At 40.7% G+C, this 27871-nt stretch overlaps 1 protein-coding gene and 1 long non-coding RNA gene across 5 annotated transcripts; one reads left to right on the forward strand and one right to left on the reverse strand.

Moving 5' to 3' along the window:
- Positions 1-3390: 3390 nt before the first annotated feature.
- FADD (Fas associated via death domain) lies at positions 3391-16113 on the reverse strand. 4 transcript variants are annotated; one of them, XR_012043043.1, is made up of 5 exons: positions 15556-16113; positions 14898-15085; positions 10234-10358; positions 5780-5961; positions 3398-3548 (listed from the first exon to the last, which is right to left on the reverse strand). XR_012043043.1 is itself a non-coding variant. In XM_072864981.1 (3 exons), the coding sequence occupies exons 1-3, from the start codon at positions 15854-15856 to the stop codon at positions 3525-3527; spliced, it is 513 nt and encodes a 170-aa protein (XP_072721082.1). In that variant the 5' UTR covers positions 15857-16113; the 3' UTR covers positions 3391-3524. The 4 variants fall into 4 exon arrangements, 2 of the variants coding, with proteins under 2 accessions (XP_072721082.1, XP_072721081.1); XR_012043044.1 differs by lacking the exon at positions 10234-10358; XM_072864981.1 differs by lacking the exons at positions 5780-5961; positions 10234-10358 and having other exon boundaries at positions 3391-3548.
- Positions 16114-17024: 911 nt separating this feature from the next.
- Positions 17025-25853, forward strand: LOC140653366 (uncharacterized). The gene is made up of 3 exons (XR_012043097.1): positions 17025-17479; positions 24299-24588; positions 24750-25853. It is a non-coding gene; the product is annotated as an uncharacterized lncRNA (long non-coding RNA).
- Positions 25854-27871: the final 2018 nt, after the last annotated feature.

Raw genomic sequence — 27871 nt, forward strand, 5'->3', positions numbered from 1 at the left:
TAAGAGATGGCATTACATTTTCTCTCCGTTTGGGATGACTTGGAATGCAGTTGTTTTTTGCTTTTGAAACTAAGTTTTGTTTTGTCCTTAAACAGTTAAAACCAAAACTAAACAGTTGTACCAACTATAGTCACGCTTCATTATGAAAGCAAAGAACCTTCCACACAATTCTGAAATGGAGAATAAATATGAATGAACTCCATATATTAACCTTCACTTCAACCAGTTTGTTAACAAGGCACAGACCCTCTTGCATTCAGCTTTCCCAGCTCCTCTCATCTGCGGTTGGACTTCCCATTTAAGAGTTTTTAGCTGTAGATACTCCTCAGCCTCAAGGAGTTGTCACCTTTATCTTTGTCACCTTCAAATCACGTATCACTCTATACGCAAGTTTCAGAGGAGAGATGGAAATGTCATCGGTTAGGCACTTTATTGAGAAGTGGGTTTCAGCCTCAGGTGGGAATAGAGTTCCCATGGCATATAAATGTCTGCTATAAAAAAGGGAGGCACTCTCTCCTCATGTATAGAGAGCTAGGTATTTATTCATGCCCAAAAGAATGCCTTAGTCCAGGAGGGAACTTGAATCCAGAATATCTTAGGTAAGGAATATTCCTCCCACATGACATACTGCAAATACCTTTGTTAAGCACCTCACTTTGTGAATGCTACACTCAAAGTCCAGACCGTGGATACAGCAGAATTTCTGAGGCACCTCAAAAATACCTGAAAGGCCTGATTTTGAAGCCATATCAGTATCCCTGTGTGCAGTCCATCGTAGCCCAGAGCGGATCAGCATACGGTCAAGGGCTTCAAACGCCACGGACATGACTCAATAACCAGATCAGATCTTTGCATAACGCTCTGTGTTGCACATAATACACATGAAGTCTGAACTCCCAGGTATTTACTGCAAAATACCGAAGTATTTCTCAGCATTCCTATTTACTTTGGAGTACAAGGAAAACGGTTTCCTTTTTTCTTCCTCCTGGGCATGTAACCCAAGATATACCATAAAACATCAAGAGCACTAGCAGCTCAGATCTTTTTAACTAAATGAGTGTGATACCTCTTTCCTAAGTTCAGCAAGAGGTCTGGCTCCCTGTCCATGTCATTTAGTGAGACGTAACACTTGTAGACATGTCCAGAAAGAGCCATACTCTAAATCAGCTGACAGCAAAGTAATCAGTTCAGAGACCTAGGTTAAATATCTCTTTGTACCTCAAAACCACATGATGAAATTCAAACAAAAGCTGTTAAAAACAGGGGGGGGCGGGGGGGGGAGCTTTCCTTTCCTGTCACATGATAAATTAGATCCTAATGTTTATCCAAGCTCAGCAAAACAGCAACCTCTTCCTGCCAGCCAGTTTTGCACAGTGAGATGTCGGGGTCTGGCCATGCCGAGCTGCCTTCCCTGCCGGCAGCGCGGCGCTGAGGACAAACACCTGCTGCCACCCGCTCGCCGCAAGGAAGAGCTTCTCACCAGAAGGCGAAGGAGCAAAGCGCTCCTCCGTTCGCTTCACGGCAGCGCGGGGTTGCATCCGCTGCTTTCTCTGCCCACGGAGTGCTTTATGCTTCATTTGTACTGAAATTTCCTTTGTGAGGCTCGAAGCCACCCTATGCTAGCACAAAACCTCCGCTGAAAATAGTCCAAGGTCGCCTACACATTTTTTTTTTCCTTCTGAGCTGAGCCAACGGTACCTTATTTACTCCTTGGCCTTTATAGATGACTTAGTGACTTATCAGCAAAATGCATTTTGAACACATTTCAGGCATTTCATACCAAAATGAACAGATGAAAGAACAGGATTTTTGCCAACAGCGCTGATTATTCTTTTGTCAGTAGGTAGACATGACCTGAACTATTCAGTTACCGTAAGAAATGTCTCCAGAGGTTGCTAGACAGAAGAGACTATGCCTGAGGGAGAAGGAACAAGAGGGGAAGAGGCTGGAAGGTGGCCTATAGAGAAGAGGTCGGAGGTAATTAATGGTTATGCCCGTGTATAAAGATAAGTGCACTAGTAAATGTGGCAGCCCTTCGGCAACAGAAGCCATGACTTCTAGAAACCATACCTTGACACAGTTCTTCTTTACATCGACATTTTATTTATATAACATGGGTCTACATGGATCTATGTCGGATTTAGGCAGGTGTAAATCAAATCAGAATTGGCTGCTCTGAAATTTCAGAGGGTTTTGAGTTGGGCTTACTGCATCTGATAGGAAGAAAAGTCTCCACAAAACACAGGAAACTGGAGACATGCAGAAAACTCTTAAGAGACGAGATGAACTTAAAGAATTTATTTTAATGGGAATCATACCTATGGCAAGATCATAAATATTTTCCAAATTTAGCTGCTATTCCTGCAACCAAAACCACATATGCCCACTCAAGTACAAACCCACTGAACTTGAAAAGGTTTTCAGCTTAGTTTCGGCTTCAGTTGTGCAATTTGCAGCTCAGAATTATTGCAGCTGTTGTCTTTTTTGTATGGATTTACAGTGGCAGAAATCCCCTTGAGCTAGAAAGAATTTCTAAAGCAAAGTATCATTTATGTCAATCTGGAGTGAAATATACCCCTAATATCTAATGCAAACACAGTCTACACTAAGTAAATGTACTGATTTCAGCACATCTTCAAATAGGATTTTTGGAACTATAATGAAAGATATCTACCTAAAAGTGCATTCAGTTATAATTTCAGGGCAATAGGGTTGTGCATTATTTAGCTACACATTTTTCTTTAAAAGAACACTTTTAGGAAAGGCCAGATTCACGTGACATAGTTGTGAATAATACTGGAAGAAGAAATTGTCTGGAGTCAAGCATTCAGAACCAGCTGTGATAATGCAGCTGCTGACTAACTAGAACAGGTTTGGATACATTCCACCTGGCTGACCACCCACATCACGAACCCATTTACCCTCAGTTGCCTCTGTAATCAGTGGATCGAGAGAGCCACTCCATGGGAGTGATTCAGATCTTTGGTGTGGTCCATGAATCACCGGCTCAAGATGCTTGTCTCTTCTCATTGACTACAGAGGGAGCCTAGGGCAGCCGGACTCCTGCCGTGGGAGCCGCAGTCAGATGTCTAAACCAGCGCGAGATGAATCTGGGCTGGGATGCTGGATACGTGCAAGAAACAGCACAGCTTGTTTGTAGGAAAGCAAGTAAAATGAATGTGAATGTCTATAGAAATGAGCAGTGCTGTTATCGGCTTCACCGCTCTGGATTTAGCAGCCCAAGGTTTGTCTGTCTTGTTAATTTTAACTGGTCTGGAATTAAATTACTGTCTTTGAAAGACTGGAGCCTAGAGCTTCACAGCCATGGCAATCTCTCAGGATATGTAAAAAATCAATTACCAAGAATAAAGAATTATGTTATTTTTATTCCAAACACCTTGTACACGCATGCACTGATCACAGAGTGAGCTCTATAGACATTTAGCCTTTCACCCGTTTATTTCGCAAGACCCCAGGAGAGAACAGGAGTTGGTTTCTATGTGGATCATTTCAAAATTGAGGCTTCAGCTTTTAGAATGTTTTGAGACCTGTTAAGAGAAAAAAAAAAAAAAAAATTGTATTATTTTAATAAGATATGCAATGAGCTTTATAAATAGTCTGACTAGAGTAAAAAGGATTTGCATGTGAAGTAACACTTCTGTTCCTGTAAATCAGCGTTTGAAGGAAAAAAATAGTTTCTTTTCACTTTGTCTGCTATGCAAAGGCTCCTACTGTTTCAAGTGGCTTTGGAGTAGACACTAAGCAAACTGGACCACGATTTCTATGTACTCAGGATCCTCTATTATTAGTCCTTCATACCGTAGTAAAGTAGATAAAAGCATTTAAAAAATAAAGAGATCTCACATAGCACTTAAGCCTATTTTTAATCCTTCACTGACTAGATTTCAAGTGATAACATACCCTTCATTACATGCACATTGCCTTCATGAAATTGTATGCAGCAATCACTGCAGCCCTTGGAATTAGAAGTTTAGGGGATCCAGTGCAATCGGTATGCATAGTCAGAGAGTCTAAATACCAGTAATTCTCCTCTCAACTATAAAGGCTGTGTACTTTAGTAAAAGCTCTTCCATCAACGTTATTAATGGTCACATACAATGTCTTCCAGAGAGAATACCGAATTCTCCTGACTTTGATAGCAATTTCTCAATTATACAACTGAAGCTCAACTGAAGTAGCCAATTTCTGCATCCCCTTCCAGAAAAAAAATATCTGTTATTGAGAACAGAGCAAGACATATGCAGCTTCAGATAGCTACAACTGAGCAGTACTTACATTGGAAACTGAAGCTAATGCTGCCATAATTGATTATATTAACCTCCTGTTTGATATTGGCATAACATGGCTTTCTGTCTGTCCCAAAGACACAAGTGCCAAGTTCCAGATGAAGCTTGGCTTTGTGTGTGCAGCGGTACCCACACTACAGTGGTGTGTACAGAAGCTCATGGCAGAGTGGCATCGTGTGGAGACAGCAGCGGCGATAGCAGGGATAACAGTGAAAATGGACTCTTGCCACGTACACCCTCATACGGACATTTATGAGTACGAACACCACAGTTCATATTGCCTGCTCTAACTGGAGTCAGACTTTATATAACACAGGTTGTGCTTCTCGAGCGATCCCTGTGGGTCACTCTTCTGAGTTCAAGCATCTTACAGGAGTGTGTTTATCTTCACCTGAGGTTTGATCCAGCGTGTCCTCAGCTGCCATCAAGGTCTTCATGTGTAGTCTTTTGTTATCTTAGTCATCTTATCTACCAACGAAAGATTTGTCCCTATGTTGTGCCAGATAATACTCTTAGTCACTCGAGTTTTCTTTTGGCCTTTTTCTGTTTGCCTGAATGCCTTGTTCCTTTGTATGGATGTATTTACATAGCTTTTATCAAATTACATTTAATTAATGCTGGCAGTTATTAAATAAAAAGCCATTTACAATCTAGCTGCCGAAAGTAAGATTACATGGTGTGTAGCTTGCAAGAGAAAAAAAACAAGAGAAAAAGGTATGACCAATAGTCCTCTCCCTGCTCTTGGTTAAGAAATCATTATTTCTAGGAAGGTGGACAAAAGCTGAAAAAGCCTTGCCACTGTTTTGTCCTTAAGCCACATCAATTAGTTAATCCTTAAACGAAGTGAAAATAACAATAATAAAAAATTAGGAAATGGCTGAAAGCCATGTATAAGATATAAAGGGGAATAGCTCCTAATAGAAAAAAACAGAAGACCTGACATTGTTCGTCTGTGCCATAACAAGCAGGGCAAATGATTTATTTCAAAGCTAAATTCCTTGTTCTCCCAAACACAGTTCATATTAAAGACCCTTTGACCATACCATCTGTTTGCATTGTAATTCACGTTTAAAGAGTCAACATAAATATTGACTCACGAACAGGTTTCTAGCTTAGGCCTGTAAGTTAAGCTGCCACAATACACTTAAGCTTTTGCACAAAGAGCTAGAGGAATATTGGTCACTTTTTCCTTTCGTGTTACATGCAATCAATCAATCAATCAGTACTCCAAATACAGGTCAGATCCTCTTGCAAATCCAAATAAACTTATAACTTCCCTTTGTCCCTTAAACAATTTTAAATGCCGATGCCTAAAACTTCCCGGAATCATTAACATTTCTTCATATACAAATGTGAAATATTAAGTCTAGCCAAGGTGAGATTAACTTGGCAGCTTCAGTCTAGTGAACTGTTGCCCTTGCCACAAAAGCCATCGAGGAACTTGGCGCCAACTCATTCTTTGTAGTTTTTACCTGTGAAGCCAAAGACTGAAATGGCAGGGACTCGCCTATCTTCTGCCATAATCATTTAGGGCCACCCTGAGAGTGCATGCAGAACGAGAAGGAAGGATTCTTCCATTCACTGTGGTCAGGTATATCGTTTTGAAACTGCGCTGTGCCTATTAAATCCTTTCTTTGGTGTCTACAGCTGCTGCCTGCAAGAGCAGAAGTAACAGGGAAGAGAACAGAGGGTTAATGTCACCATCACAGAGTTTGCATTGACCCAAAATATTAGATTGAAGGAAAATTATGAGAATTATAGTAACCGATGACTGCTCTAACGTATACTAGGAATTAAGCCAACTCTTGCATTTAAATCTGCGAGATGAAAACAATGGCTTCAAATAATTTTTGCTCTGCTTGAAGATGCAGCAGTTGGCCCTGAATTTGTACTTAATATTTAGTGTTGGCCCAGAAATACAACACAGTTGTTTCTAGCAAAACTAGGGCTGCTCCTGGAGGTTGTCATAGGGATATATTTCTTTACAAAGATACTATACAGCTTATAAGTGATAGACGTAAGTTTGAAAAGCAGTACTGAGAAATAGCCCTGTCAGGAAAGTCTTGTTTTCCAGATTACATCAAATAACTTTACTTAAGGGTGTGTGTATGTATGCTTAGATATACACACGCTATACACACACATACAGAGAGATATGTGTATATACACATACACAAGCATATCAGGATTTGGGAGGCACATCATTTTCACGTCCAACACTTTCTTTCTCTCCCATAATAAACTGTACAGTTTCCTTTCACCAAAATAACATGGCATAAGTTTGATTCCAATATATCTTTAAGCAGTGTACACACAGTAGTGTTCCTTGCATAAGCATTCAGCATTTACCTGCTTCATGTCCATGGATATTCAGCTAATAAGGGGAATATTCAGTAGAAGTGATACAATGAAAGTAAGTTCTGCAGTAGCAGATTTTTGCTGTAAACAGAACCACCAAATGTTATGCCAGCCAAAATCTGCAGTGACAATTTAAAGTGTTAGGTACCAAATCCAGTGATGTTTTGCTGGATTGGGTTGTTTTATCATACATTCTGCAGAAAGGTCAGGATGTCCAGGAGCCATGATGGGGAAGGTTCTTGACTCCCAATTTTAAGTGCTCATAGAGATAGCATCTCTTACCTGTCTCAGTTTGCAGCCAAAATGCTGCAGAAAAGCCTGCATGTATGGACACCAGTTAGCTCTTAGCAAGGTTTATGAGTGTACAAAGGAAGGGTTTTTCAGCTCCTAGGGCTCAGTTTGGTTACATAATTAGAGGCTTTTTTTTGTCTGCCTTTAATAATGCCACCTTTGTAGTACCAAAATACGTGACTGAAAGAAGCTGGCAGCACTCTTCAGCCAGCAGCTCCCCATTACTCTTCTTTGCATGGAAAAAGAGGGAGCTGCCACTGCTGCTGTAACATTTGACATGATAATGTTTCAAAAACAGGATGTTCCCTGACCTGCTTACAGGTACCGTGGCATTTCCATCAATGCTCATTTTTCCCTAGCTGAGGTTGTCGTATCCTATTTAAATACATTCAAACCCACTGGAACAGGCTGTCTGAATAACTAGGGATGATTCAAGAAATGTCAAAGTCCTCTTCGAACCACCAAGAAAACCAGTGTTTGTCCTCCCTCAGGCTTGTGTGTTATAATTATTCAACATTTAATGATGTGTGGGGGTATGAGTTTGCAGGAGGGAGATAAGGGATGAAAGTAACCTTTTAAAGGAGAAAATAGGACAAGCCTATGGGGCACTTCAGGTACTGTTTAAATAAAATAAACCGTGATCTAATTTCTCAATAATTCTTTCTCTAATTCCGCTGAATTAGCCTGTGGGAACTTCTCAGACCTCACAAAACAAATTGAGCTCCCCACAACTCAGACCTGAGCAACAGACATCAGACTTTGCTGGTGAGGCCTCTTCTGGCAGAAGACATGGCACAACCCTATTTGAGTCACCAATTATTAAAAGTCACGCTTAAAAAATTCAGTTCAACCTAAATGCAAGTATCCCTAATAACACTACTCTACAAAACAGTAAGAATACTAACCTAGGAAATGCACAAACCATGGCATTACATTCTGTGCGAAAGCAAACTGAGGATTTTCAAAGGTGTTGATTGATACTAAAATTGGTTAAGTACTCCAGCTGTTTTTGCAATGGTATCTACTTTGAGGCTGTTGATCTAGGTGTTTCTGCAAACCTTGATTCACAGAAATAAAGACAGGTGAAATCTGTCTTTGGCTTTCAGGCTGCAAAATGATCTGGTCCTTTCATGCTACTCAGTAGCTTATCCGGTAGAAATTATTACTGGAGAATCAGGAATTTCTAGGGCTGAGGATTTCTCACTGTGACGAGGATTCCCACATCCATTCCCACTTTAAGCAACATGAGTAGAAAGGAGGAGATATTCCTAGGGAGAAGATCACGATCGGAGTATCCTGTGCCATGCTCCAGCTTCTTTTAGTTACCCACAGAGGCTGTAGGGAGCACAAGCACCAGTTATGTGTGCCAAGGAGCTCAAGGACTGTTTGGGATCTGGGCTAAGCACCGAAGCGGCTTGCACACCTTCCTCCCCCAGCACTTTATTCGTGTACTGAATGCAGGATGGAAAATGAGGATCCCATCCACAGTTACTCTTGCAATCAACGTCCACGGTTTGTGCGTGTCCCTTGCTCGCATTAAGGGACTTACTCATGTTACTGTTTTCTTATGTTAGTCTAACATGAAACTAACAGTTTAAATTCTTAATCACTCATTCAGTCTCACAAATAAAGGTTCAAAATGAGTCAGGGCTGGAGTGTTGGTGACTATGAAGTTCCAGGAAATGAGAGGAAAAAATACTGCACGGACTGAAGGGCCTTATAAATACAGTCATCTAAGATATACCATAACATTTAATATCTCTTAAAATTCACAGCCCAGATGTGGAATTTGACATTTCAATTTAAAGAATCACATGTACTGTATGGAGATATGAAGTTCTTTAGCACCAAAGTGCTATTTTTTTGTAAAAAGTAGAATATCTTTTACAGAAAATTGTACGAGTAGGTCGACAGTGAATAACTTATTTAGGTGGTATATAACAGAGCTGCAAGTAGCCGTTAGCTAGAAACGTACACTTTGTTGTTTTTAGCTCTAATTAGTTTTAATTCATCTGCATATATATTAGCTACTTCATGCACAAACACGCAGTTAGACACACAAGTTTGAATTTTACCGTTCCAGCTGGATACAGAAATGGAAGCACCATGTGCTAAACTGGTGGTTAGAAAAATGTTGAAAGTAAATGTCTTCATTTCCAGCCCTGCGCCCTCTCGCGTGCCCTGTCCCAATGGGGCAGTGGAACCGAAACGAGAGAATTCAGTCATGAATTTTCATTTTACATTCCTGCACTCGGAGCTTGAATTTTTGACACGGTCACCGACCGGAGACGGCAGCAAATCTCACAATTAGTAACAGCTTCCAAACATTATTCAGCTGGCTGGGAGAGCCAGAAGGTAGCGTGCTGCAGCCGCATGCCCCATGTACTGCCGTGCACGGCGGTTGCCATGGGAATCACGGCTTTGGGGGTAATTCAGGCTATCCAGGGTTTCCCACATTAGGGACTTTACAGCCGGGAAGCTGTAACTAAATTCTGCTCACATTGAGCATAACATAAAGAAAAAAAATAATAGGATGTGGATCTCAGAAACCATGGGCCCAGACCTGCCAGGTGCTGCACCCTTTTAATTCCCATTTTCTCTGCAACTTTCTTTCAAAATTTGGCAATATGCCTAGAAGCGACAGGAAGCACCTCTCAGGGAGACCACTGGTTGGGAAAAAAAGATAAGCATTTAGCTCAATTGTTCACATATTTAGGTTTTTTTTATCTAACAGATGTGGGAACCTATTCCTTAAAAAAAGAATATTTTTTTTTAAAACAAATATTACAAATTCTGAAAAAGAATGGCGAAAAGATGAGTTAATTTTGAGTAGAACTCTAAAGTGAAAAGCTTATAAATACTCAAAACCTCAAGACATTAATGACAAGAAAAGTTTTGTAGCTTAATTTTTATACCAAACCTTTCTCACAGTTTATATGCTCACTGTACATAAAATCTGGTACCAGGTCTGCATACAAAAATCACTTAACTTTTGTACAGAAACGCAGTCTTCATACATCCCTTTGGACAAATCTTTGCCACAAGTAGTGTGTACGCTTGCAGAATAGCTGTTAAAACCCTTTTAAAAGTTAGACCACAATAAGAAGTGCTCACTTATTAAATTCTGCAAATTATTTTGTGAAGTTAATAGTCCTGCTGGAATCAATAGGAATAATGGAATTAAGAAGTGGAAAAGAAAACAATATTATAAAAATTGTGAACATTTTTAATTGCAAGATTACTGCTGTACGTAAAAGTTCTATAAAACCAGGCTCACCTGTAAATAAAATGCCACCACAGAAAATCCCAGTTGGATGTTTTTTACATCTCTGATGGCAATGGTCCAATTTTATCTCTGTGTCACTTCACACAGCACAAGAGCCTGGTCTGAAGGCTTGAACACTATGAAGTAAATAAAAACGCCAGTTTGATAACTTTTTGAAACATTAGACACACAAAGTTGACATTAAGCTGCTTTCCTTAGCAAAGGTACTTACTACACTGTATTGGAGATGTAATCCTCAAAACCTCTTTTATAGATGTTGGTTTTTATATACCAATCTCCTCAGAGTCTTAGAGAATACATACAAACCCCTCAACTTTGCTACAATAGCTGGTTACTTTGAAAGCTGTCTTAAGTACTGTGTCCTGCCAGAAACACAGCATTACCCTTTTCTCTGACAAACTGAACCCCAAGCTGAAAGGGAAGCTACGTTACCATCAACACAAGAAGAACTGTACACATAGCATATTTGGAAAGCAATGAAGAAGTTTCAACTTCCAACACTGATCAAATGACGGGAATTGCTGAATTTAAACTCAACCAGTATTACCAATTTAACATATTTTAATAATGTATCTTATGTAAAATTTTACAGGAACAAACCTGTGTTATTTTTAGTGTTTTGAGAAATGATTGTGTAATGCGCTCAAGAATGAAACAGTAGCAGAAATACTTCTGTGGATGAAACTTATGCCTAATCATTAAGAGTGCCTGTAAGTTTATTCCCCGCAGATTGCCATGCAGAAGCCTGCATTAATCTGCGCTTTCCCAGCAGCTGAATAAAGCTGTGCTTCCTTTTCTCTAAACCTACAATTCCCAGAACCCATTGAAACACATCCTCTTAATGTTAAGCAATCCTCAGCTACAAAAATTTTTATGAAGACAAAGATAGAGTCTTCAAAAGTTCATGAACCTTTACTCGAAACTCCTTCCCCTACCCCTCATCTCGCCCCCACACTTCCTATTTTTATGGTCCATGGTTGAAACAGTGAACTAGTTTCTATAATTCTAACAGTGCATCTTTGCAATAAAAACACTGGCAGAGAAAAGAAGTAATAAATCAAAGTGGGAAAACAACTAAGAAAAGTATTTCCCATGCTGGAACATATTTTAAGGACCTAAGCGATCCATGCAGGCAATGGGAAGAATAGCACAAACCACCTTTTGACAATTGTGAAAGGAACAAAGACAGTGATTAAAAATAAATTTAAATTGAAAAATAGTCAGCCAAAAAGCCTGAATTGAGAACATGCTGAGTGCCAGCAAGAGCTTGGAGATACACCATGTGTTACTAAGCTTTTTGCGTTAGACAATTAAATGAAGCAATTAGATTTCATAAAGTAGCCAATTATTTTAGGACTGAAACAAAGGCTGGAGGAAATACAGCTGCCCATGTTTGGGGAATGGAGAAAAAGCAAAACAAAGCATTGCATTTGAAATATTCATGACAACCAATTTGTATAAGAGGAATTTTAATTAAAAATCTAGAAAACTTCTTTTAACTCAGTAATGAAAATAATGCAATTAAAAAAACTTAATATGTGATATATTAATTGATATCTTCAAAAATCATAGGAAATGGCAAGCAAGTACTGAAAGGGACTGTGAAGCGACACGAGAAAACAATCCTCCAAAATGAGAATTCTCCCGAGGTGACACTTTTTACTCTCAACGTGTTGTGATGTTTTCTCAAGGTTGTAAGGAAACAAGACTCTCCAGAGACCAAATGGAAAAGGTTTTAGTAATTCCTCACAGGCAGATACTCTTGCAGAGTATCACAGCGAATTTCATAAAATGGGTAATTAAGTCGCTTGTCTTATGCATTCAAAGCTTTAAGTGCGCACTAACACTTCAGTGCCAGTATATACTTCACAGAACACCAAAGCCTCTTATCAATTTAACTTCTGAACACATCCTCTAAAAGCCTGAACAGGTTTAGAATAAGCTATGTTTTTATTTAATTATGAAACAAATACAGCATCCTTACCACAGCATGACTACGAGAGGAAAAAATAAGGAAAACAATTGTAAGGAGTTACTCACAGGTGGCCTATCTCCCATGCATACGCTGCACTCAATTTCAGGCTCCCGAGGGCTGGCAGAGAAATTTTTTTCTTACACTTCCCTGAGTGACAGCATTCAAATGCTACTCCTGTTAGGAAAACTATAGCCTTCTTAGCACTTCTGAGAAATTCAGTGACAAAGCTGTTTGCCTTTTTTTTTTTTTTTTAATGTTCCAAGAAGGACACTGGTAATCTAACGCCTGTTTAGCACTGCTCCTTCCTTTAAAAGTGTCCTTAACATTTATCTTCTCCCAATTAGAGATCTCATCATAGACAGCAATCCCATTATATAAAAAAAACAGTTCGATTTCTTTTGGTTTTAAGGAATATTTTTTAATGAAATGTGCACAAAATTATACAATAGAAAACTCAAGTTATAAAAATATTTATGTTTGAGTCCAAAATACTTAATTTGAAAATAAAAGATTGGAACTGGATTGTAACACATTTCCTTACAAATTGTACCCTTTTCTCTTACCCCTCCTCCCAATAAAGTTTTTGTTCCCTTTATTCCATTTTATTTTGTTCTCACCTAATCAACTTTTTGATCCCTAATAAAAAGTTTTTAATTGGCCCTGAGGTACCCCACAGATTGATGCAGTCTAGGTCATTGCTTTCATACCCAGTAAAACATCCGCTATGTACAAATCCTTAAAGAAACAAGAGTTTTTTATCTTCTGAGGCACAATATTTCTTGTAGCTGACAAGTGCTTGGCTACAAGTAACAAGTTATTCCTACTGATTCTTCAAATATCCTGGTTATATGCAGTGGGCAGTATACTTCTTTTCATAGTGCAGATAAATGTGTCTTCTGTGAACCTGAGGGCTCACTACACGTGGATACGAAAAACTTGGTACCGGACAGATTGAACTTGGAACTGCTGCAGAGCTGTTTCACCACAAACATAACTCATCTTGCTAACTTCATGTCTACTCCACTCTGCTCACAAATATTGCTCAGAGGCATGAAGGAAAAAAGTCTGAAGCAATAATTTTCTTTAAATACTGTAGAATGAAGACCATATCTATGAAACAAAAACCTCGTGAGCTAGTCATTTAGCTGAAGTGCAGCACTGTATCTCCTACGAAGTCTGGAATTGGCAATCGGTACTGACAAGTATTGGAGCAAGTACTTAGAGAACTGTGCCTGCTCAAAAGGCAGACAAGTGGGAACTTCTGCATTACCCATTGCTCCTTCGCTTGCATACAATCACTGATATTTAATATACTGTGATTAGAAAAATACTTGTGAGAATCATTTAAGGAAAAGCCTTCACGAAAAGGTAAGTTTACATTACAGCACTTTCCATTAACTACAATCAAATATTCAAGTGTCATCATGTAAACTAGATAAACCAACTGCAACAAAAACTTGGCAATTATCAGTGTCACCTTTATGCAGAGTAGTGGTGTATTAAATGCTGACGCCCGGCCTTGACAGTAATGGCACCATGTAAAAAGAACTTCAAAGGAGCTAAAAGTCACACAGGTACAGTAGCAAGTAAGAAGCCTCTTCAAGTATCTATTTATGTAGTTAGAAGGATGTTTGCAGTAACAAACAATCCTACTCATTCAAGCAATAATGATTTCAGAGAACTTTTCCCCCTCACGCAGGGGATAGTCCCCAGAGGCCTCCACAGCCCTGCATGTCTTGAAGCTTGTGCAATTCTTCCAGTCTTAGGTAGGCGTGAAGGCCATTTTTCGAAGCGTGTTCCAAGTTGAAGCTGAAAACTGAATCTGGTCTCATTCATAAATTGTCTTTCCTCTGCGAGTTTCCTCTAAGCATAGAATGACTTTCAAAAAATGTAAAGGAACAGGAATGAACTAAAAAATTGCAGAGGACTTGGAAGACCTATTGGACCTGGAGCGACCTTTGAAGAGAACAAACTGTGGCGAAAGACAGTTGATCTTCACCAGATATCACTAGAGGAACGTCAGTAATATATATTTGCTATCAGCAGGCTTTCACACCCCTCCACTAAAGAGAAACCGATTTGTTTTCTAGGTTTTTGTTACAGTACACACTTCTGTTACCAAAGAATCTTAAACAGTCACAGCAGTAGAAAGAGGCTGCTGTAAACATCTCTGAGACACACACAATTTCTTTGATAGTTTCAGAACATTGCCTTCAGGATGATGAAGGCACTCGATACAGACATTTGATCTCCACTAGTTCATTTTCAAATAAGGCACATTTTCTGCCAAGAAAAAGCCACCACAATAATTACTAGCCCTCTTGCACTGCACTCTTAGGCCCTGAGGTTACAGTTGTCTTAGTATCCCTTTTATGGAGAGCAGAAGTATTCGACAAATTATGGCAGCTATTCTCTTGCACTACTCAAAAAGAAAACCCAGTACACAGCTAAGAGGGGAACATAAATTAATGGCAGAATAAGTAACAGAACCAATTATATTGATTTTAGTTGAGAAGAGTAGAAGGCACCTTTACTTTTTTCATTCACATCTGTGGGACGTGGAAGGGTTTTTATATTGATTTAATCCCATTTCAGTGTTCAGTTGTGAGAGCTTCTGTTCAACTCTGTCTGCCACCAAATTCATATTACAGCCCCGAAGAGCTTTTATTAAGTCAGTCACCTTTGCATCTTTTCCCTTCCATTTCTGCCACTCTCGAAGTGCCTGAACCAACTGTTCCTGCAAATTAAATGGATTGGCTGCCACTACTCTGTCCATTTTCACTTCAGAAATGCCAAGTTTTCGCATCAGCATTTTCCAGTCTCGCCCAACATTTTCACATATAACTTCAATAGCTGCCTCCTGCAGCCCTGAAAAAGCAGAAATATATCAAGTTAGTGATGGATTTACTAAGAAATGAGACAATTTAAACATTTTTTTCTTTTTTTTTTTAGCAAAATGCTACCACTCTTGTTGCATCGCACATACTAAAGGTCATACCATGCCTGAAAAGCTGCTAGATATACTCCTAATCCCAAGCACATAGCAGGATTTCCAAGTGACCATTTGATAAAAAAAAGAGAAAAAAATTCTGCTCCAGAAAGCTGTTTGCAGCGTATGCTGCCCTCATGGTACGTTTGCAGGGTACAACACAGTTCCGTGCAGCAGTTAGTAGTGGAAACACTCTTAGTAGTGGGCTCGCCTACAGCTGGCAACTTGAGGGCAGCCATGCTTGGTGTTTGCTCTGAGCATACCCCACAGCTAGAGGATGTGTACAGATTTACTGGGGCTGCTTGGGGGGGGGGAGTGGGGGAGAAAATTTAAAAAATAATCCACCTACGTTTTTCATGCACATCTGGTTGATCATCAGGAGCATTAACTTCCCCTTCGTCTACGAACTGCTTTAGCTGCGAGACCAAATCTTCTCTTTTAATGTTCTTAAGCAAGGCTTCAAGAAATGATACGTTGTTGCTTGCAATCAGCTGCTGCTCCTGAAGGATAACGAAGAGCTCCCTGCCACTTTGGAGAGACTCAAGCTTCCTTTTCCCAATTTTCCCCCGGCAGAGAAACTTCAGGGAAGAAAGCTCACTGTCCGACAAGCTCGAGGAGAAAGAGTGCAGCAGAGTCAAAAACGGATCCATGGTGCCGAGGCCCACACCGCAACCACCACCAGGCCCGGGGCGAGACACGGGCCGCGCGGAAAGGCTGGCGGAGTCCCGTCCCCGCCCTCCGGGGGCGGCCTGCGTTCCTGTTTTCACAGAGCGAGTTCCCGGGAGGCCAGAGAGCGCGGGGAGACGCGGCTCGGCCCAGCCCGGCCTTGGCCTACCCGGCCCCGGCGCCGGCGCCGCCACGATGGCGAACGCTGGGCCCGACCCTCCGCCCGCGCGCCGGCCCCGGCCTTGCCCGGAAGTCACGTGACGGCGGCGGCGCCGGCGGGTTTCCCGCCCGCCCGCCTGCCTGCCCGCCTGCCTGCCTGCCTGCCTGCCTGCCGTAAGATGGCGGCCGCGCAGGCAGCCCTGTCAGTGCCGGCTCCTGCCGTCGCCGGCGGTTAGCCTGGTTTTAGGAACCGCGCAGTGCTCAAAAGCCCTCGGAGGCGAAAGGGGTTGTTTTGTGATGCCGAATAGAAAACGTGTGTTGGAGCCGAGCTCGGCACGGCCGGTCTCCTGCTGCGGGGGGAGCAGGGCCGGGTCCCGGCGCTCAGCCTTGGCCGAGCCCTAAGTTGGGGGAACTGTAGGTTCCGCGCTTAGTACAGAGTTATTAGTCTTCTTGTGAGCACGTATACTTACGAGGGTTACTTTGTGGGTTTTCTTGCGAAAGGGGAAAAGGAGAGCAGTACAAGGATGAAAGGACTTGCTCGATGGAGAGCAAGAAAGGCCACACCAGAGCCCTGCTCCCAAAGAGACGCTGTTCCCATGGTGTCCCTCCCTGGCAGCTGCCCAGGAAAACAGCCTCTGCCTTCCCTGCGTGGCCTCGGCCCCTCCCGGGGACCCCCCCACCTTTCGCTGGAAACTCAGGGCTTGCAGCCTGGGCTTTGTTTCTCACAAAAATTAATTGTGACATAAAATAACTCCTGACCTTTAAAAGGGAAGAAATAGGGCAAATGTTAAGTCTTTTTATTTTAAAGGCAATTTTTATACAAGGCGAAAGACAGTGAACTTTTCTTAAATGGGAAAGTTCAAGTTCATCCCATTGTTTTGTAGGTCCCCGAAGTTCAGAAAAACCATAGTGTTTTTTCTTCACAGCACGTGTAGGTAGTTTAGAGATTTCCTTGTTCCTTCTGTGAACAGCGGCATATTGATTCCCCAAGCTACCCCATTACTAAATTGTTTCTGGTACAGCCTTTAATTTATTATTGTTGCAACACACAAATAAACTTACGGTCCTTGTCACAAAAAGATTGCCGTCTCAGATACACAAGGTTAAGCTTTACCATTTTCCACATCTCCTTCTCCAGACTCACATTCCAATATGAGGAGCAACTCCTACTCCCAAAACATTTCTGAAACTCCCACAGGCACAAGCCCTCCTTAGATAAAACCGCTAGATTTTCAGCATCCTGTTTCAGTCTGTTACACAGAGCTAGTCTTACACATGATCAAGGAAGTCAACATATGGAACTGGCTACACGCATGAAGCCCATCTGTGCATCCACAGCAGTGGGTGCAATGATATAAGAAAATACGTATTTCATACTGAATACAAGATTGGTTTCCCATCTAATCCTTCCGGCTCATATGAACACTAGGCAACCTCGTCTCCTCCAAGTAAGCGTTCCCTTAAAATAATTTCCTTTGCTATAGCATTAGCAATATTTTCTTTGATTTTTAACCAGATAATCCCAACATTCACAATAAATTTGGGATTTCATCAGCCTCCTTTCTTTTTTTCTCCCTTATGTTCCTCATCCAGGAAAGATGTCAGGTCATCTAATCATGCCAACCTTAAAAAGCAGCTAACGTGCATATCACTCCCAGTCTGTCAGATGAAATATAAAAACCTGTTTAAAAGAGAGACTTTTGTGTAGTCCCTAAATGCTGCAAATTGTTGCAGGGTCTCATTGTGAAGTAAATAGTGAGAGGAGTTGGAACTAAGAATTTGAGCTGGGATGAGATGTGCCTGAGTTGAGAGGTGTATTTTCTTTCTGCAGCCCTGAATACACTTTAAACTGAAGGGGAGAACATTAATAAAAAGGGTAGTGTGATGCCAAGGAGAAATATAGTTGCAGTGTGTGGATTAATTTAGAAAGCAGATGTAAGCCCTAGTAACAATATAAGAAGTATAAAATCCAGTTAAATAAAATCTCGTTTTAATTTTGCCAAGGAAGGTGGCTTTACAAAACAGGAGGAACCAAATCACATGGTGCATAGCTTGTGCCTGGTGACGGCAGCTGGCTGAATTCAGAGACAAGTCTACGTGAAGAAAGTCTAAATCAGCGTAATTTATACCTTTATTCTCTAGCCCTTGACATGCAATCGAAAGCAACATCAGCTGACATTTTAATAGGTTCATAGGAACTTAGCAGCCAGATTCAGCACTGATGTACGGGTAGGTGTGAAAGTGATTCCATACATCAGTGTAATTCTAAGGGAGTCTAAGTTAGTAACAAACATGGAACTAAAAGATACAAATCATCATTTAATTAAGATGTAAATCATCACTTAAATGCTTTTAAACTCACTCCTAATGCCTGGCATGGTGATTAAGTAGTCCCTTTTATTATGGCTGAATCTGATCCATTAACTCTACTTTGAAACATTCACAGATGAAAATGCCCAAGCAACTTGCTTTCCTCCAGTTATTTCCTTTGAAAGCAGTTCATGGGGCTTTAGCAAAGAAAGTATTTGCCAAGGTCAACGGATCATAACCGCTCCACATCAGAAAAAAACTTAATAGAAATGATTTATTAGGCCAGCTCACATTTCAGTGGAAGTTTCCCAGAAATTTAAGTGCTATGAATGATCCAGTTCCTAAGCAAATGATTTAGAAGTTTCTTGAGGCAAGACGATTCCTTGCAAAATACTGCAGAGGGAGCTCGAAGCCTGGGAGTGTTTCAAACTGAGCCTTTTGACTTACGGTCTTTGCTGGAGGAGCAGGGCAAAGAGAGCAAAAAAAGATTCATTTCTGCCGAACCTTCAGTGAGGTGTCGGTCACCAGGACATTCAGGCAACAAACACCCATTTTGAGACTGTGGGCACGAAACGGTGAAGCATGTGGCTGCCCTTCGCAGGGTCTGGGCACCTTCACATTGCGTGAATAAATGTGGGGTGGCCGAAAGGTTGCTTGGGAGGGTTCATGACTTATTAAACAGCTGCTTTAAAAGGCAGTATATTAATCCACATGCCCTGAATAGTAAGCGTTTTGGTAAAATGTATGCGGCTGTACTGAGCCACAGGTGACTGAGTTGAGTTTGTGTGGAAACTTCGGAAGATGCTTTGTTTTTTCTAGCCAAGGCAACTTACATTTCTGGCTGGACCCTCTTTGCTCTCGCAGCGTACTCTGATCTGCTGTGGGGCTGTGGAAATGTCTGACGGTTTCTGCAGGAGCTGCAATCCCTCTGACGTAATCTGATTTGCTATTAGTGCTCATTAAGAAGTGTATGAGTTGCTGAGTCCACCTTTGATGACTATTTTCTCTATTACTGTCAAGCAACTTCCTCTTGATATGACGAATGGCTTTCTGTAAATATTAATGGCTTGCCTTCTCTTTTCAGCCAGACCCTCTTCTCTAACGAGGGATGTGCTTGCAGCATGCTGTTGACACACCAGAACTAGTTTTAATCTAGCTATTTCAGATGCTGGTTGCAACATAGCTACTTCAGCACAGTACATGGCATGCTCAAATCAGAGATAGTAATGCAGATATTCAAAGAAATCTCTCTCCTTTCTGAGGCCCACAGCGAGTGCTGCACACACCAGTAGAGTTTCCAGTGTTAATACATGTATTTTTCATCTTTGCTTTCGTACCGAGCTACATACCTGCTGCTTCATACATACTTTGCTTACCTTTGATACGTTTAAAGCTTAAATCACTGCTCTTAGTTCAGTCCTGTTGTATGAAGGTAAAGCTCTGCTCCTGGGCTTGTAAGAGGCAAAGGATGTGCTTTTGTAGGAACTCCTGTCTGTTTTCACAGAGCAGAGAGAGCTGAAAGACTCAATGGATCAGGACTGTATCTTGACAGACTTGATGGTGTAGTTGCTTTAAATAACATGCAGGATGAAGAGACAGTCAATAGGTGTCTTCAGAGGCAGAAACGAATCAAGTGAAGGAGAGCTTGCTGGTCTACTGCTGTTTCTTTACAAGATGCTTAATGGTACTTATTAGATTGGCTGGGCTGATTGTCAAGGGGGAGGTAGAATTGTCAAAGGGGTATTTGTTTCTTTTTTTAGCAAGTGGAAGCAAAAAGGGGAATACTATACAGTGGAGGTGGCGTCAAAATTCAAAGCATAAAGTGATAAGAGAAGTCTGTATGCTGATGCACACCCTCCAGCTGGACTGCATGGTGCCTTCAAAAGCCCTGCAGCTAGAGAGGGAGGTACTCTTGCCCTTTTGACCAAGGAATGAGAACCATGATGGGATGCAGTTTCTAGTTGCCTGAATCCATAGAAACTGAGTATTTAGGTGCTACAGTGTTTTTAAATGAAGCAGCTTTGATAACTTTTCTAACTTACCAGACAATTCATTAGCAAATAACCCAGGGCGAATTTAAAATTCTCATCCCTGAGAGTTCTGAGGCACAGGTTGGACAAAGTTCTTGGCATAGACTAGATATATTTAATCCTGTGTTAGTGCGGAGGAATTGTTTCTCTTTTGAGGTCCAGTCAATTGTACACTTCTTTTATTACAACTGCCATTCTCTCTCAAGGGAATTAGGAGCACCTCCATTTTTCTTTGTTGTCTTCAAGGTAAGAGCAGTATTAAAAAAAACGCAACCCCCTCCCTACTGGTTGAATTGGGCAGTAACAGGTTTTTTGTTTGCTTCTTTGCTTGCTTGCTTTTTGACTCCCATGGTGAATAAACTGAGTTCCATAAAATTTCTTAATATACTTACTCAATGCCTCTCATCCATTGTTTGCAAAATCCTAAAATGCACATTTTTCAGCAAAGAAATGACAGTTTCTGCATTTTCTTTTCTGAATGAATCGATCCATCCATGTTTCTTTTGTCAGATATTACCTCTGTTGCTATAACATCTAGCATAGAAAGAAGTGCTCTAGTAAAGAAACTATTTGTGAAGAGACTTAGGATCCTAGGAGAAAACTGTCCGTGACAAAAGGGCCTGTAAGGAATGTTAAATTATTGTGGGTTGAAAGAGAGAAAATTAGAAGCGGAGTGTGGGAAAAGCAAATAAGTATTGAAAAGAAAGTGAACTCCGGCACGAATAGGTTGTATACAGATAAAAGATCTGGCCAAGTAACAACAACAACAAGCAATAAGTTGTTAACAGATGCTTGAACTTAATATTGAAACAGAAGAAGTGTTGATATAATTCTGTTGATATAGTTCTGTTGTGTTATTGTTGGCAGAAGAAGTTAGTTTAACTTTAGGGGAAGGGTAAATTGCAGACTTTTGTTTATTTTCTCCAGCTAAAAACCTCTGACTTGACTTTTTACCTGTTTTTGTAGTGAATTTTCATCATACCATGTAAGTATGAAATCATTCAGACAAACATTTCACATGTCAATAAAGCTATGTGTATATATTAGACCAGCACATTTCGTTCCTCTAAACCATATGTATTACTTAAGCTCTGCAACATCAATTTTGCACTTGGAAAAACAGAAGAACAGAGAAAACAGAAAACGAGGGTTGTCTGCACAGGAATGTCATTGTGAAATAAGCCAGGGAGGAAATAAAAAACCTCCCCAAATAGTAGTGAATGATCATTAGATCTCTTCGTGGGCCTTTTCTATTTCTATTCTATTCAGTCCCTGCTGGAACTAGACTAAGCTGACCTGTAGAGCATTGGAAGTGTCCGCTCTCTGAGGATTTCCTTAGAATCGCCATGTGAGGCAGCTATTCTGAGCAATGTCCTCCTGAAGATAAACCTACGGCTGAGTATGATACAGAGATGCCAAATCTTGTGTTAACTTATGCCGAGGCATGTCCACACGCCTGTCTTCCACAGTGCTGCACGGAGATACCGGCGTGGGTCTGAAGGCAAGATACCTCCCTTAGGGTGGTGTTAAGTCATTTGTGAGTCCAACGGTCGCTCCGACCCATTGCCTCCCAAACCCATACTGGGGACCGTGCCCCATTGCGCAGTGGTGGGCTCTGTCACTGGTTGAGAACGAAGCAAACGAAATTAAGATATGAACTTGAAGTTGCTATTCATCCAGGGAAATACTCCAGCTGTTCTGATTGCCAGGCTTGAAAGTTAATACTTATTAATTTCTGAAGAGTATATAAATTTGTTTTTTATTTTCCTAAGCTGCTGTATTGCCAGTTCTCAAGCCCAAAAAACCCCATGAAAAGGTAAATACTTACCACATTAAGATTTATTTTCTTGGATAGGAAATAAATGGAGGTGTTTTTCTTTGGTCTCCTTCTTTGCATTGGAAAATACAATATTCTGAGCAGCTATAAAAAAGGTTAGGATAACTTAAAATGAATTCTTTTGCAGAAAATGGATCAATTTTGCACTAGTTCGCACCACTTGGAAGTATTTCTTACAAGCATGCAAATAGTCCTATACCACAGGACTTCATCCTGCCATCTAAGGAAAGGTTTTTTTTCCCCTTTCCTTACTGAGTACAGCAGAACTCAATTGCCTGCTACACAGCATTGCAGCTGAAAAAGTAGCAGCAGGGATATTTTTTTTTTTTTGTCTGTGAATATTCCAGCTCTAATCTCTTGTGCATTAACAGGCTCTGCTTTGGACCTGGTCATTGTCATGAAAGTGGTGTGAGGAATGCAGCCTTTTTCCCAGCCATGTCTCTGCATCCAGCCTGCAGAATGGCCTCGGCCCAGGCCAGATCCTGGCCTCTAAATGCCTCCCAGAGTGACTAAAATTTCACTTTAATAAATACATATGAATGAGCCTGGCCACACTTGCTTGATTTCGGAGTTAAACTCAAGTGTTGTGAGCTCACTACAGTGACTGGAGATAATGAGAAACCAAGGGGGGGAGCGTGTGGGGGGATACATTTCCTAAAAACAAGTATTATCTTAGATATCTGTGATTGGCAATAGAATTACCCATTAGAGGAAAGATCAGTGGATTTTTATTCTTCCTTTGAAGAATGTGCCAATACAGTATTTTCCATCTGAGTCATTATCTCACCATCATTGAAGTTGGAAGGTGTAAATTTTTATTCAAATCCGATTAGAGAGGGAGTGCCTTGTCTGCTCGAACACAGTACAGTTATTATCTGGAGTGCTCATTTCCTTTTTAAAACGTGAATATTTTTATGCAACCATTAAGTGACACAGGAAATGACTAGGTTAGTTACTCATCGGGATTTAGATATAATAAATAAGAAAGCAAATCTGGTTTTGTCATCCCTCTCCCTTGATTCTTGGGGGGCGGCAGGGGAAGTATTATTTTCTGCTCCCTGAAGAAACACTTTAATTTGAGCTAGTCAGCAGCGTTGTAGTCAGAACCAGATACAAGTTAGTGTTAAGCCACAATTTGGAGTTCATTTTCATATACAAACATAATGGAAACTTGTTGCATTTGTTCCCAGAGATTAAAAGTCTATGGAGGAGCGTGACTTACTGAAAGAAGAATGGATTAATAGAATACAATATATAGCATTTATATATTTTCCTTACAGTCCCTATACTTTAGAAGAAGTAAGGAACTTACACATACCACAGCTTTGTCTGCCTACCCTCCAAAAATTCACGTACCGCATTTTCTTTTTTCTTGAGAAGCTCTTGTTCAGAGATACAACCAAAATTAAATGACTTGCAACATAAGATCAGACCCAAGCTCACCCTCTCTTGTCTCAAATGTACATATAAACATATGGCTTTGCTGTTCTTCACCAATTTTGGAGTGAGGCTTTTTAAAGCAGAAGTAGCCTGTATTACGTCTTTGCCAAGTACCTGAACCTGGAAGTGATTAACTGTCATTTCTTATCCACAAGACGACCCAGAGATGATTACCAGCTTAGCTCTACAGCTCTCTTTGGTCAGAGTTAAAAGACAAGTGTCATAAAGACATGGAGAAATTTGGTTTCAGAATTATAATTTAAAAAGACGGAAGTAAAATTTAAAAAGACAAAAGTGAAGAGGTTTAGTAGAATTTCAGAACTGAGTCTCGGTTTTACTTCTTTCGTTCTTTGAAGCCAGGAAGATGTAGCTGAAATTCACATTAATTTACTCTCAGGACTTCCACTGTTCCTTCCCTGCTCCCAACTCCCTCCCACTCCCAACAGTGCCTGGGTAGAGTAAAATACCTCAATAGCTCTAGGAGTGTGGCCCAGAATCCACCCGATTGCAGAGCCGTTTCGTTACGCACACCATCTCTTGCTGACCTGAGAGGCCGTGCAGTACACCTGGAGTAGTCTAGCCTGCTAAGATTTATTACTTTCCCACTTGATGGTTAATTACTTGTAATTACCTACCTTCTTTACCTACAGATGTATTCTGAAGATTAATACATTAAGAAATATGAGCTGCTCATCTAATTACATGCTCCTACCAGGACAGATGGGAATTCCGTGCTTGCGAGCACGGTGCCACGATGACGCAACGCTGCCGTCTCGGCTCAGGGCAGGCGGCGCAGGCAGATCAGCCACTTACCTGCACATCACCTTTGCCGCTTGAGAGACTTACCTGCTACAGAACCAAAGGGCTGTACCAACTGGGACCCAGCTGCAATGTTGGAAGCTGTGTGGGAGTTTATAAATCGTTCCGATCGATGTGAAAAGTAAGCGTGTTCCTAGAGGAACTGTTTATTTTCAGTTGCCAAGGATCGTTGTATTATTTGCAATTAAGTACATCAGTGGAGAAGGCATAGTCACCAAGGCCTCACTGATGCCGGAAAGGTCTTCCCTTTCTTACTCCGTTTTCATCCATTTCCTTTCGAAGGACCAAAGCCTTCCAGCTTTCATCTGAACACAAGATCAACAGTATTGCACCGCTTGGCAGGATGAGATCGCACCTTGCTACAAAAACATTGGCAAAGGCTATCTCATAACCGATGTACAAGATGGCCTTGCCCTAGGAAGTGATTCTCTTTCCAGAAAAACAACTTCTGTGGCTGATCTGCCAGCTAACTTGGATCTGAGAACATCAGTCAAAAGCCTTTTCTTCCTCCCTTCCCTATTTGCACCTTTTCCCTAGACTCCGTTTCTTATACTTCAACTAGAGAAGATGGCTACTCTTTTTTCATTTCGAAGTAAAAATAGGGAATAACCTTTTCTTCTGCTCTAAGAAACATTGCTTAACTACCTGCATTTAACTCTTGCTCTGAAAACCTGACTTTGTTAAATTTTTAAGTTTGTTCAGCACAAGCACTCTGCTAAATATTCTGTTTTGATTCTTTTTCCCATGAGCATTGTAATGGATACATTTCCCATTTTGGCATGAATTTTCTCATGCAGGTGGTACCAAGCAAGATGCAAGCTATGACCTCAAAGCCTTCAAACTTGTGTAATTAAGTTCACATGATTGTGTCATGCCTTTGATTTTCTGAGCCCTTTACCTTGTGGAAACTAACACAACAGCGTGCAGAACTCTGCTGCTTGCACAACTCATCTGCATCAATATATTTTGGCTTTAGCTGACACTGGGTTCTAAAAGTACCATAGATGAAGTGTCACGAATTTTTATTATAAGTGGAACCAATCATTCGATAAGCAATGCTTAGTCTCCTGCAAAGTGTGCTGCAGTAAAAGGGAGTCAAAGGGAATATTTTCTTTAGCTTCAGATGGCCTCAAATCAGGCAGCATGCATAGTTACAAATTAAGGAAAGAGCTTAAAATTAAAAAGAAGCCACATTAATAGTTAGTTTCTTCTTCAGAAAGGCCTGTTAGGCTAAAAAAAGGAGGAGGTTAAAAAAAGAACTTTGGTTTTTCTCTGCTGTACTAAAAATGGCATATTCTGTTTGGTCATGGAATAAATAGTACTGAAATGTGAAAAGAATTGAACCAGAGTTTGAACAGAATCCATATAAATTTTAAGACACGGTTTCTTCAGGGGCAAAAGGAAAAGGAGTTGTTTACTCTGAAAACTTCACAGGAAAATATAAATGGACTCAAGTGATCTCCGAAACTTCAGGAGAGTTCAGACTCCTGAGGTAACAAGGTGAAAAGTAAATTGTGTTATTATTGCTTATTGGAAATCACAACAGCCAAAAAGATCATTAACAGCTCAGGACCAGAGAGCACTGAGGATTTAAAAATAGAAATGTGTCTGTGCCTTGACTTGAGGCTTATTCACCCTTAAGCTATTTAAGACTGCAAAATATTTGTAAGACAGTATCTTAGAAACACAATTACATGGAAATCCAGAAGATTCAGACTCGTACTGTCAACACAACAGGATGGGTATGATTTCCTCCTCAGATGCACCAACTGAAGTTGTGTCTTTGCCACAAACTGGGTAGCAAAAAGCAAACTGCATGTTTTAGCAATGGTTCAAAAATGGTCTACACAGCCACTTCCAGCTGTAATCTTTCCTACTATTGTAGGAAGAGCATTTGCTCTTGGACTAAGTAAACCGGTATAATTATTTTCCTGTTTTAATGCATCAGTACGTTCGGTTTTGACTTCTTTTTTTTTTTTTCCTTTGATCAAAGCAGGGCTGGGAAATGGGGTTTTGTACTTACAATTTTGTGGCAGAAGCATGCCAAGAACAGGTTGAATGCACATTGTGGAGATACTGTCAAATCAATACAGAATTCAGCTGTATTTGTACGAATCGTTCATCCAACCTGGCCTGTATGGTAGCTGTGAATCACATGGAGGTATTTTCAGTTATTTCTTGGTCACTTCCAGATCCCTCCTTCTCTGTATTAACTTTCTTTTTTCCCCTCCTCTTCCAGTGAATCCTTATGAGCATAATCCTGCCTCAGATTTGCTATTGGCAAAACCAAAACTTGTTTCTACTTGCATCACAAATATGAAAAAAAATTTCATGGGAAGTACCACAACTGCAAATCTCTTTCTGGAAGGCATTATCTTCTATCTAATGAGTTCTTATCTACTTTTTTGTCTTTAAGAACTGACATAACTAAACCAGTTACCAACTAGGCAGTGATTTAACTGCTTCTGGTTTTCATATCCATTATCTCGGAACAGAATTCCCACCTTCTAACTACATTTCATTAGTTAGAGCATTAATATTTTCTGGCTAGAAAGGGCGAATTGATATGAAGCCTCATGCTTTGCCTTCTCACAGAACAGTTAAATGGGAGAAGGAGACTGGAAACAGCAAGTCGGGTTCTGAGCCCAGCTTTGCTTGTACAGGTCCCACAAGGCAATAAAAATGTGACATACACAGTGTAGCCATTCTGCTCCCTCAGCTACTTCCCTTCAGAGCTGAATTCCACAAGATACAGTCGAAGGAATCCTGGTGTTTCATTCCTTTAGTTTTACCATTTCATTTTTGTCTTAATAATGAACGCATTTTTCAATTTAAATGAACAAACCAAATAGCATTCTTCCTCGTTACCAGCCCATTTCAAATGTCTGAGTGAAAGCTCTTACACCTTACATTCTGCTAAATGCCTAAGACTAAAGTCCCAAGAAGATTAAAGCTCCCAGGATAAGATCCGTCACTTCACGTTCAGTGTCTATGGTGCAGCCGTCTACATCTGTGCTAGAAGCCAAACCTCCCTTTGTGCTCATGGAGACAGATGCATCTTAGTGGGATTCATTTAATCTCAAAGTGGGTATCTAAAGCAGCTAGGACCCAAGACTAACCTTCTACGTTGTTAGGAAGATGTCTATAACCTGCAAACAAATCTCAGTTCTGGCCTCTGCTGTCTGAGTACACAAGGGGCACTGGAAAGGGCATCGCAGATCCACTCTTAGGCAAACCGTAACACAAATTACTGTATTTCTCAAATCTAACAGTACTCGTAGGTGCATGCTCAGAGCACAAGGAGGACTGGGAACAGAACCTGTCCCACAGGAGAAACTCTTGCATATTGAAGTTTATTTCAAATAAGTGTTCAAAGAAAAAAAAAACCCAAACTAAAACAGATT

This window comes from Ciconia boyciana, chromosome 6, assembly GCF_034638445.1.
Source record: "Ciconia boyciana chromosome 6, ASM3463844v1, whole genome shotgun sequence".
NCBI lineage: Eukaryota > Metazoa > Chordata > Aves > Ciconiiformes > Ciconiidae > Ciconia > Ciconia boyciana.

Coding starts and splice junctions, on each gene's coding strand:
- FADD (XM_072864980.1), bottom strand. CDS start 15,856: ATGGATCCGTTTTTGACTCTGCTGCACTCTTTCTCCTCGAGCTTGTCG. Junction 15,086..15,555: donor ACCAGATGTGCATGAAAAAC/GTAGGTGGATTA, acceptor CTGCTTTTTCAG/GGCTGCAGGAGGCAGCTATT.